Here is a 12,810-nt window from a genome sequence, read left to right on the forward strand (position 1 = left end):
GCGCTCCTGCTATTCCATGTGTGGCCTCACTTGAGTTTTATACAGTTTCAGGCGGTGTTCCGGCGTGAAATACCGTATATCTTGTACACAATCGACGAAATCGCTATCACTATAGTGCCTTCAAGTTAGAATGACATGGCGACATGCATTGTCTTGTTTTTTCTTATGAGACTGTAAACCGAAACGATTCTATTGGTTATAAGTACATATTATTTAATTAAAATAAATAAAACAATTATTATTATTATTATTGTTTGGCACTTGTCTAGGGTCGGTCATCGTACAGGGTACAGAGGAGTAACACCTGAGTCCTCAGGAATGGCAACATATGGGAGGTATCATTGGCAAAACCGTATATTGTTTCACCCATGATACCTGTTATGTCCATGGTACTGCTCATATCTATAGGCGACGGTTACCACTTTCTATCAGGTGGGCCATCAGCTAGTTAGCCATTTTAAGTTGCATAAAAAAATATTGTTTATGGGGAAGGATGAGGGATAGGCAGCAGCGTCCTTCTAAAAAGATCTTCAAAGCCTAACTGCGGTTGCCAATCCGCCTGCCAAGCATGGAACCTACTGACAAAATCCTCAATCAAGGAGAGGTTTATGTTCAGCAGTGGACAGTTAAAGGCTGCTATGATGATGACTGTTTATGGGCCATTATAACCTAAAATTATAATATTTTTTATTTAAGTCTATTGGAAAATTAGTTCGTATTGGTCCTTACAATAAAGATTTTGTTGTAATATCAGATTGAAATTTTATTATAGGCGTGTATTACTTTCAACAGCACTTGAAAATATAGTTTTCGAGCTTAGATTATAGATAAACATTAACTTTAGACCACATCTGGGTCCATTTTACCTATTCATATAATGTGTAATTGTTAGACGTCGTACTTAAAGCGAAATTTGGCCTTTGTAATAAGAAACCCCCGGAGTTTTACTCCAGAGATGTAATGGTAGATACTATAAGTAGTGTGTTTTGTTGAATCTTATTTTCGGGCAGAATTTATTAGGATCACACCTTCGTCCAAAATTATCACCTTATATAAATCAATATGCTTTTCATTTGATATAAAAACAGCAAGTTAATCAGATGGAAATGTATTTAATTTTATATGAAATTGTTCAAGCTATGTATCTAGTTACATATTAATTATAGAAAATAAATATTTTTTTGGTTAGTTGTTTTTTTTAATTCAAGTTATTCATTTAACGTTAATGCATACTATGACATAACACATAGACAACATGTTTTTTTAATGGATGACAAAGGAGTAGTAACCCCACTTGCTTTAACCGTATACGCTGGCAGTATTTTTTTTAAATAGATGATAATGGAATAGTAACTCTGCGTGCGCTGACGGTATACGCTGGCGGGGCACCAGTGAGGTATGATAGGTGACAATGAAAAGACAAGTCAGTTAGCTTATCGTGATAGATTCACTTTGAATAGAACACGATAGTTTTCAGGGGGAACCGCGAGAAAGTCGCCTGATACATCCTGTATTGCTAACAATGAACGATGGCGATACACCATAAGTAAGAATGAAAAGAAAGGTCAGTTAGTCTATCGTGATGAATACACCTGGAATTCAACACGATGGTTTCAAGGGGGGATCACATGGAGGTCGACCTGGTAGCAATATACCCTATATTGCTAGTGTATTGTACTTGTTCTACGAATATTTATCTAAGACTTCAAATACATAAGGATATAAGGTTTCTGGCATATGTTTTCCCCAAACAAAATCCATATGATTAAACTCCTTTCGGGGTAATATTTGATATTTTACTACATTTGGTAATTGAGACTTCAGAGTGTCGACGTCTTCTACAGTGCCTAAGAAGTCATTTTCACCAACAAACAAAGCGGTCTTCGCTTTAACTTTCCCCAGATCAAATTCCGGAGGATCCGTAGCGCCATAAACTTCGAGATTTTTAATTGTACCGTAATCGTAATCAGCAAATTTATTTCTGTTCGCAATTTGGCTTAAGTGATATATATTTTTTATAGAACTTCTAGCTGGATAATGACCAAACACAACGTGTGAGAATTGCGGCTCCGTTTCTTCACTATCGAAACCGGCTCCTGGGAAAATAGCGCCATCAAAACAAAGTTCATAACTTCCAACATCTTGAGTGCACGCAACTTCTATAAAATCTTTTAGTGCAGAATTTTCTTTAAATACATCTACAACTCCTAGCGATGTCAGCGCAGAATATATTGGTGGTGCCAATTTAACAGCAACTTCTATCAATCCCCTCATATGACTTAAATACGCTACAGGAGCTAAGGCAATAAAGACATTGATTTTGTCGTTATATTCAGGTCTCCTTGATCCGAGTACAAAAAAATTCGTAGTTCCCTGAGAATGTCCGATGACTGTCAATTTTTTTTTATCAGTCTGTTGTAACACGAAGTCTATGCAGACACTAGAATCATAATATCCAAATTCGTACAAACTGAAATCCCAGTACTCTTTGTCTTTTTCACAATCCAATGTCTCATGGCCTAACGAATACCTATTACCTCTAAAATTCGCAGCCCATACGTCGTATCCTGCATCAGCTAAAGTGATGGCGAGAGATATATTTCCTCTTATGATGAAAGTATCTGACGAGTCTATTAAACCGTGCATTAAAAGTACAGGTCTGCCTTTTCCGGGAATGTGGAATATTGTGAGTATATATTTGTCCTCGGTTGTCACGGAATACTCTTCACATTTTTGTCCGTATTTTACAGCGAGCTCAGAAAAGTTGAGTTTTCCATCTTCTGATAAGTGACTTTGAAGAGGAGAATATTTATTTATTATTTCTGTAATGTTTATATTAGGTATCACATTTTCAATTGCACTACTAAGAATTGGATCCACTAAGCTGGACTCACATAAAATAGGAAGAACGAATATGACTATAAGTTTTTCTTTTACAAGTGGCAACATTATGTAAAATAAAATTGGCTTGCACACTTAGCAGTAATAAATAATTTTCCTATCTTTTATATACTTAAATTTTGTGTACTTACGTGATATTTACATATGACTATAAACATGAATATTATTATATAAATGTCTAAAGTACACGCTTCAAAAAAAAATTCCAAATTTTGTTTGTTATATATATATATATATATATATATATATATATATATATATATATACATATATATATATATATATATATATATATATATATATATATATATATATATATATATATATATATATATATATATATATAATATATATATATTTTTTTTTGATGTAGGTACCATGAGGGTCTATCAGCAGATAGACCCTCATAACTTCCTTTGCGCGTAAGCTAACTGCCACACACCAATAGGTTCTAGTAGAACGACGTTGTCGTAATTTTTTCCAATTTAAGTATTTATTTTCTAATTATCCCATAACTCCATTATAATATACCATAATATAATAACCATAACAACACCCTGGAAAATTATTTTATTGAACATTTAGAGGCCTGTGTGCCCTCCGTGTATAGTCAACCCACAGGCTGTTCATATAGACAGATTGACAATATGCCTTGAATAATGTTATTTTAACTTCAGTTAAACGAGCAAACCTACGATCCAACATATGACCTACAGCCAGCCCCCTGCACGTTCAATATAAGCGTTTTTTTTTTAATGGATAATTATGGTATGGCTACTTGGCCCGCGCTAACGATATATATTAGCGGGTCAAAAATGAGGGATGAGGTGATGTTTTAGGAGAAACGCTGCTACCTATCTCTTGATCACTAAGTTCCCTTAATGGCTCTTACGCCACCCACAGGAAAGAAAGGAGGAGCCCATTCTATGCCGGGATCATATGGCAACGGCAGTGTAAGCATAGGCGTCGGTTATAATACTCAACAAAGGGATGTTTTAAGGCAACAGCCAGGTTTCCTGAACGGCTTTTATAGATATATATAGGGTTACAAATAATACAAATCTATCTGTTAATACTAAACTTGTTACTTAATATTACGTTCACAACTTAAAAAAAAATGTACTAGGATTTGATTTATTAAGTTATACACGCAGTGTTAATGTGAAAGGGTCTGTTATAATGATGAAAATATGCTAGTTAATAAAATTTTTAATAAAAAAAAAACACGTTTGTATCGCAGGACGCCATTAGGTACACAGTAAACACGGAAATCAGAGAATGTTAGTGTTGCCAAATTACATTTCCACAATTATCCAAAAACATTTTAGTTGCTATATGTAATTAAAAATATTATCTTCAACACGATGAAATATCAGATGAAGGATGTAAACTGACGTCATAAAAAATAAACTTGACTTACATGAAATTTAATTTTAAAACGAGTAAGTAACAATATTATAACTAAATTCATAGACTAAATTAATTTGTATTTTCTTTAAATACATCTACAATTTCTGGCGATGTCAGCGCAGAATATGGGCTATATTTATATATTAAGCTGTAAAATATAGATATTTTACAGCTTAATAATGGCAAGGCACCGGGGGAAGATGGAATTACAGCAGAGCTTCTGAGAGTGGGTGGAAAACTGGTACTTGTAGTACTTCAGATGCTATTTAAATTCATCATCCATAACGATGTTACGTCCGAGGCGTGGAATAGAAGAGCTGTAGTCCTGTTCTTCAAGAAGGGTGACAATACCCTATTGAATAACTACAGACCAATATCCCTAATGAAACGTCTTACGCGCAACCTCGACGACTTTCAGCTACCCGCAAAATCTGGATACCGAATGGTCTTTAGCACCATAGACCGCGTACATACGCCACGGCAGATTATATAGAAGACCGAAAAGTATAATCTGCCACTATATTTGGCGTTTATAAACTATGAGAAAGCCTTTGATTCGGTCGAGACATAGGCAAAAAAAAAATAAACAAAAATTAATTAAACCAATAGTTACTAAATAGTGGAATTTTTTTATTTTTCTAGAAATATTTCTATGGGGATGACAACTTTATATAATATTTAATAAAATTGTGCATTCCACAGAATAATTTTTATGTAAGGAGGGAAACACATAATATGGCTTTCCGATGGAAATATTTGTTTAGAATTTTCTAACCGTTACTTTTAAAAATTAACCATTTTGTAATAAAATTCAATTCGAATATTTTTTAGTAAGAAGTTTAAACGAAGCGGAAAAAAAATTTATTGTGTAGTACATTTTTTTAGATATATATTCAATTCGATTTATATTAATTTCGATCTATGTGAACAACTGTTGCGAGAACAAACAATGTGTTTAGTACCATTGCACGTTGCAGTTTAACAATTTCCGCTTAATTTAGATATCCGTTTAAATATTCGAAATGGTATTTGCGATTTATTTAAGTTTTATGATGACAACTGTCGATATTAAGACCTATATCAAAAGGTATAATTAAATAATGATACAGGGTAACTATGATAATAAATTAGGTATGTCAAAATGCCGTTTAAAAAGGGCCACCTTTATGAATAGTATTATACATATTATAGTAATTATATTTAGATAATATCAGTAAAACTGAACCAAATTTGACTAAGTCTGTTATGATGTGAATTAAGTAATGCTGGAAAATTATAGAGAGCTCGAATGAAGTGTGAGGTCAGTGCCCGATCTGGGTATTTTGCCAGGGAAAATATTTGCCGCCTTTTAATGTCTAATGCATTATTATCTCAACACAGTGAACTTATTTTGTCTCACTGGGCATTTGCCTGGCGGCGGCCATAGATCGGGCCCTTTGCGACATTTGGATATACCGAGTATGTGTACTTTTATAATTTATATTTTTAAAAAAAGCTCCTTACAATAAAATTAAATAATTTATCTGACTTCCATATCATAGTTAACTGTTATGATATTGGTATAATGACTAGAGATTCATTCAAATGTAACCCCAACCAAGCGTTCCTCTTTCTTCTCGCATCGATGGAGAAATTTCAAGAGCTATTTAAAAAAAAAAATATTAAGTGTGTCCAGTCGAATCTCGGAAAAAAATTTCCAATATTGTGTTAGCTAAATGTGTCGAGATTATAAAAAGAGATATGCAATTGAGTACGGACGTGTTTTATTTATTACATTGTATAAGTTCGGCATATTATTATAAAAACTTCTACTTTACATGACGATTCTAAAAATATACAATGTTGTGATTATTATTAAACGTCACTATTAAATTACATTTCTATGTGAAATGTGTAGTACATTTTAAAAAATCTTTAGAGCAAACAGTGGCGAAATTTCCCTTGGAAACAGTGCGTAAATTTATAGATTCATAGCCAGACAGATTAAAGGCCTGTATAAAGGCAAAGGTGGCCATTTCAAATAGAATATATTTTTTTTATTTTTTGCTGATATTTTAATAAATATGTAGGTATAAATTTTATAGATACATTACTTCATAAAAAGTGCATTTTATTTGTAACAGAACTTATGACTTAAAAATAAAATAAAAAAAAAACACTATTTTGTAACTGTTGGTTTAATTCTTTTTTGTTTATTTATTTATTTATATTGATAGCGCGTGATACCCTCTATTGCCAGAATCCGTTTGATACATGACTTACGGCACGGCCTGTATAATTTAGCGCAATAGTTTTTGCGTGATCTCAGAACAAACATTCAAATTTTCCGCAAAGAAAAATGTCAGTTTAAGTAATCGCAAAATTATGAGCGAACCAACACGAAAGTAAAGATATCTATCGATTGTGAAAATAATTATAAAAATCGGTTCTGAATTGCAGACATATTGAGAATCTCCTTTTGGAAGTTGCAATCAAGAACCTATTTAGGCGATATGTAGTTTTTTTGTCTACCTTACATTATAAAAGCTTTATATATCACCATTATTACGTATTGTCTAGATTTGGCATATTACACTTATTATTTAAACAAATGTTTTAACACAACTGTTCGACAAAGTACCTAATTAGTCAAATCGTTTATTATATTATATAATTAAATTGTGACTAGGTGGTGTCTGTACATGGCAGATATTTAAGAAATCAATATTTCTTAGAGGAATCTTAAGACCAATAGATGCTAAAAATTAAGTCTGAAATATAATCAGTGGATTTATTTCCATTTCAATGCGTTTTTCGTTATTCTATTTATAAAAAATTAAAAATTCTATTTATTATATTTATGAATAATGCATTGTAATACAAAAAAATTATTAATTATGATCCAGCGGATTACTGGGAGCATATTCTACCGCTATAAGCTGCTTTGTATTACATGATGCAATTGAACCATAATATAATCAAAGTCGTTTGCTTGTGCACCTTTGTCCCATTCGTGTTTCTACCGTTAAGCAGTCGTGTTTGCATGCTGTGTATGCTGTGTGTCGGTTTGAAGGGTGGGAACCAGTGAATTTACAGGGTATAGAGGAATAACACCTGAGTCCTCAGGAATGGCAATGCATGGGGGTATTATGGGTAGTAGTTAGCGCACGCGCGTTTATGTATGTGTGTGCACATGTAAGCTTATGTGTGTATGTATTTGCATATATGTTTTTATATGTATATGTGTATGTTAAATAATATACACTTGTATCAACTCAAAATAGTTAATAGAAGTTCTAGTTCTTCCATGGAATTATAATCCAATGTCTTAAGCCCCTAAGAATGACATGATTTACAGCTACTTCGAGTCTACGGAGTCTAGCACCCAGCATTAGGGTATGAGCTTTAAAACTTAGTGTATTATCAATTATGACACCCAGATACTTAAACGTATCACAACTTTTAATGGATTTACAGTTACAGTTGTTTATATTTTTATCAATATATTTGTGGGCAGTTGTATAATAACATGTAGGCAGTTTTTTTTTTGTTAAAGCGAATGTCATATACTTAGATTTGGTTACATTTAGGGTGAGAATATTACTGCTAAGCGAATCATAGGCCCTATTTAAACCCATTTGCGATAGATGGAAGACTTCGTTCCATGTGTTGCCCTGAAATATCAGGGCAGTATCATGAACACTAGCGATAATTTTGCCATTTTATATCAGAAGTTGGAAAAGATCTTAGATATAGACCAAGAATAAGGTCGGTGCGAGGATACTACCCTGAGAAAATCCGAAGGTGACTGGAGGTTCATCACTAATCCATTTGTCAATTTTTACTTTTTAGAATCTATCATTTAGATAGTCAGTTAAAAGTTGTAGAGATTGTCCTCTCACAACATAATTATGAATTTACAATGATCTCTAGTATATTATTTGTGACAATAAAACGGCTTTCTATCAATCTAATGATTCAAATTGTTTTGTGAAAAACCGCCATAAATGTGGTGTAAATATACTGCGATGTTTTTATAGTTGAAATAATTTAATTAAAGAGTTAAATAATATACCTTAATAATTATCTATTATTGTAATATGGGCTTAAACGCGCTCACGATTATAAAAAATCAGTCTAAAATATATTAAGGCAACTTGAGAATACATACTCATTTTATGTGATCCATCCGCATTTACCAATCAATTAAACAAATGTTTAGATCGTATATTAAAAAATTAAAAATCAAAATATAATGCTATTTCGAAACCAATGATGGTTGGATGAAGTGAATGATACAAAATGATTGGTGATGCATTACAGCAGAGGTAAATGCGAACGGAGGGCACTAAAGACACGGTCGTGTCGTAACGTGTGCAATAGTCACCGGTAAGTACACCATCTGTCAACACAGGCAGTATGGCCAGCATCATCGAAGTACACCTACGGACTTCCACAACCCGTAAGCTACTACCGTTTATAAGTAGGTCAAAAAGTTTAGCGCCAAAATCTAAATCTAAAATCGGTTGAATATATACATCAAAATAATGAACTAGGTTTTGAAAATCTCAATATGTTCATGGAATTTTATATTAACTGTATATTTATTTATTTAACTTTTTTATTGCACTTTTTTAATGTGTGATAATGGAATGGTAACCCCTCCTGCGCTATTGGTATACGCTAGCCAGTGAGACATGATAGGTAAGGATGAAAAAGCAGGCAGTTAGCCAATCGTGACGAATTCCACTAGAATTAATTAAGATAGTTTACAGGAGGAACCACGTGGAGGTCGACCTTATAGGGTCTATTGCTAGTTATAAGGAAACCAGACCCCATTACTAATAATCTCTTTTCCCCCTTCTTTATTATATTAAAACATATATATTTATAATAACAATTAAAAAGTTCATATAAAATACAGCAGCATAAGGTACTGACCAAAATATAGTCAAAGGTTAAAGGAGAACAGGAAAAATTATACTATATTTTTAAAAGATATATTTTAAAAATAGAATCATCATCTTTTTAAAAAATAAACTTGTGAATTATTAGTTGGATTTGCCGAATTGTCAATTAAATGAACATTTATTGATCTTATGTTTATTTCTTTTTTATTTGAATTATTCTCATATTATAATCCATAGACAAAATAAATATACAATAAGCACAGTATTTTTTTTAAAGCTATACGACGTAAACGAAGATAATATTTGAACATATTTTACGTCACAGTTATATCGAAAACATTTGTATTAACCATATATATGTACGTCAGAAAGGCCTTAATTTCTCCGTGCCAAGTAAACATATAGTGTTTTTTTTTTTCGTTATGTATATTTTTTTACAACACAGAGGGCAAACGAGCAAGCGGCTCACCTGATGGTGACTACCGCCGCCCATGGTCACCCACAACACCTACGGCATTGCAGATGTGCTGCCGGCCTTTTAAAAATGAATATGCTCTTTTCTTGAAGGTTATGTTGTCGTATCGGGTCGGAAATACTGCTGCTGGAAGTTAATTCCAAAGAGTGGTTGTGCGTGGAAGAAAGTGCCTTGAAAAATGCACGGTGGAGGACCGCCACTCGTCCAGATAGTTGGGATGAAATTTTAGTTTATGGCGGGTTGTAAGATGGTGAAAATCAGCATCAGGTATCAATCCGAACAATTCTTCAGAGCACTCCCGGAGATTAATTCGGTAGAAGATGCACAGAGATGCAACATCTCTACGCAGTTTCAGTGAGTCGAGTCGGACAGTAAGACGCCGATCGTCAACAATTCGAGCTGCCCGACTTTGAATGCGTCAAGTTAAGTCGAATTCGACGCGGTCTCCCCTGGAATCCATCGTAGTTCATATGTAGTGAATTTGCCACAATGGGCCAACTGAACTCATTGTTTCATTTTTTACTGGTGCCCCGGCATTGTATACCCTTACATACAGCATAGGCGTATGTATTGTTCCACTTTTATCCATTTAAAAAACACCTGGGGGCTTAAAACACCTGCTTTTCACAAAAAAATTCGAATCTATCTGCTAATACTAACCTTGTTTTTTAATATTACGTCCTCAACCCAAGATATTTATTATATTTGACTGGACATTGGTAGCAAATCATATTGCAATTAATGTAAAATGGCTGTATGTTTTTGAAAAAGATGTAATATTAGTCGCCGATAATTTTACGAAAATCAAGATGGAGGGTGTAAACTTACATTAAGAAAAATAAAACATGATAAATTTTACTCCCATGTAATTTACTTCAATTTTAAAACGAGTAGAGAGAAAACTATAGAATAAATAAATTCCTGATATATATTGTGTACGTAAGAATCTATTTCAGTAGAAAATTTTAATATAGTATATAAAAGAGGATACTTCGACTAGAAATTTAAAGAAACTAAACATAATAAGTGCTACATTTATAGATATATGTATATCAATAAAAAAAAAGTATCATAAGTAAATATAATGTAATCTGTTTAGGTACTTGTTTTAGGAGTATTTATCTAAGACTTCAAATACATAAGGATATAAGGTTTCTGGCATATGTTTCCCCCAAACAAAATCCATATGATTAAACTCTTTTCGAGGTAATATTTGATGCTTTAGTACATTTGGTAACTGAGACTTTAGAGAGTCGACGTCTTCTATAGTGGCCAAGAAGTCATTTTCACCAACAAACAAAGCGGTCTTCGCTGTAACTTTCCCCAGATCAAATTCCGGAGGATCCGTAGTGCCGTAAACTTCAAGATTTTTAAACATACCATAATCGTAATCAGCAAATTTATTTCTGTTCGCAATTTGGCTTAAGTGATATATATTTTTTTATAGAACTTCTAGCTGGATAATGACCAAACACGACGTGTGAGAATTGCGGCTCTATTTCTTCACTATCGAAACCGGCTCCTGGGAAAATAGCGCCATCAAAACAAAGTTCATAACTTCCAACATCTTGGGTGCACGCAACTTCTATAAGATCTTTCAGTGCAGAATTTTCTTTAAATACATCTACCACTCCCAATGATGTTAACGTAGAATATATTGGTGTTGCCAATTTAACGGCAACTTCTATCAATCCCCTTACATGACTTAAATACGCTATGGGAGCTAAGGCAATAAAAACATTGATTTTGTCGTTATATTCAGGTCTTCTTGATCCGAGTACAAAAAAATTCGTAGTTCCTTGAGAATGTCCGATGACTGTCAATTTTTCTTGATCAGTCTGCTGTAACACGAAGTCTATGCAGACACTAGAATCATAATATCCCAATTCAAGCAAACTAAAATCCCAGTACTTTTGTCTTTCTCACAGTCTAATGTCTCGTGGCCTAACGAATACCTATTACCTCTAAAATTCGCAGCCCATACGTCGTATCCTGCATCAGCTAAAGTGATGGCAAGAGATATATTTCCTCTCATGATGAAAATATCTGACGATTCTGATAAACCGTGCATTAGAAGTACAGGTCTGCCTTTTCCGGGAATGTGGAGGAATATTGTGAGTATATATTTGTCCTCGGTTATCACGGAATACTCTTCACATTTTTGTCCATATTTTACAGCGAGCTCAGAAAAGTTGAGTTTTCCATCTTCTGATAAGTGACTTTGAAGAGGAGAATGTTTATTTATTATTTCTGTAATGTTTATATTAGGTATCACATTTTCAATTGCACTACTAAGAATTGGATCCACTAAGCTGGACTCACAGAAAATAAGAAGAATGAATATGACTATAAGATTTTCTTTTACAAGTGGCACCATTATGTTAAATAAAATTGGCTTGAACACTAAAAGTAGTAAATAAGTTTCTTTTATATGATATTTGTGTACTTACGTTTGATAATTACATACATAGACATGAATGTTATTATTTAAATTTATAAAGTACACGCTTAAAAAAAAATAAAAAAATTTCTATTACCGTAGAAAGGGGCTATTTGCAAGTCGTGGGGTTAAATGGAATTTCTTAAATAAAAGATTTGATTAACTATGTATATTTTTTAATTTAGTAATGAGTAGAATATTTTTTGTCACCTGGTAACACAACGACTAATGTCAATTTTTTTTAAATTTTTGAGTTTATAGTAAAGCATTACACGAGGCAGCAAGTGTTGTGAAATGAAACGTAGAAAGGTATGTACCATGTAAGTTAAACTATGTATACGTGTATTTTCCGTAGATTTCAGGGGTATATGTTGCTATTTTATATCTCTGTCGAGCTAGCTACTGTTTCTTCTTTTTGTGATTGGGGCTTTTTGAGATTAATTTTGGGGTTATTTGGAATATTATTTCAAATAGCCCCATCTAACGGTTCTTTATGCATTAGTATGGGTTTGAGTGATGGTTTCAAATAGCCCCAAAAGTGCAAAAAAAGATATTTAAGGGTAAGTCAGTTCCCAGTCATCAAATTAAATTCGGCAAAATACCTAATCTAAAAAATGAGACTAATTTTCCTAGGCGAATTTATATAATGTATAATTTATATAATGTATAAATTTATATAAATAAAATAAATAAAT

General features: G+C 33.0%; 1 protein-coding gene and 1 pseudogene across 1 annotated transcript; both read right to left on the bottom strand.

The window, feature by feature from the left end:
* Positions 1–1,663: 1,663 nt before the first annotated feature.
* Positions 1,664–2,968, bottom strand: LOC128200297 (lipase 1-like). The gene has a single exon (XM_052893359.1). It carries the CDS (start codon positions 2,947–2,949, stop codon positions 1,684–1,686), a length of 1,266 nt encoding a protein of 421 aa, XP_052749319.1. The 5' UTR covers positions 2,950–2,968; the 3' UTR covers positions 1,664–1,683.
* Positions 2,969–11,075: 8,107 nt separating this feature from the next.
* LOC128200245 (lipase 1-like) lies at positions 11,076–12,189 on the bottom strand (annotated as a pseudogene).
* Positions 12,190–12,810: the final 621 nt, after the last annotated feature.

The sequence above is a fragment of the Galleria mellonella genome, unplaced genomic scaffold, assembly GCF_026898425.1.
Source record: "Galleria mellonella isolate WM207_F2 unplaced genomic scaffold, CSIRO_AGI_GalMel_v1 utg113, whole genome shotgun sequence".
Lineage (NCBI taxonomy): Eukaryota > Metazoa > Arthropoda > Insecta > Lepidoptera > Pyralidae > Galleria > Galleria mellonella.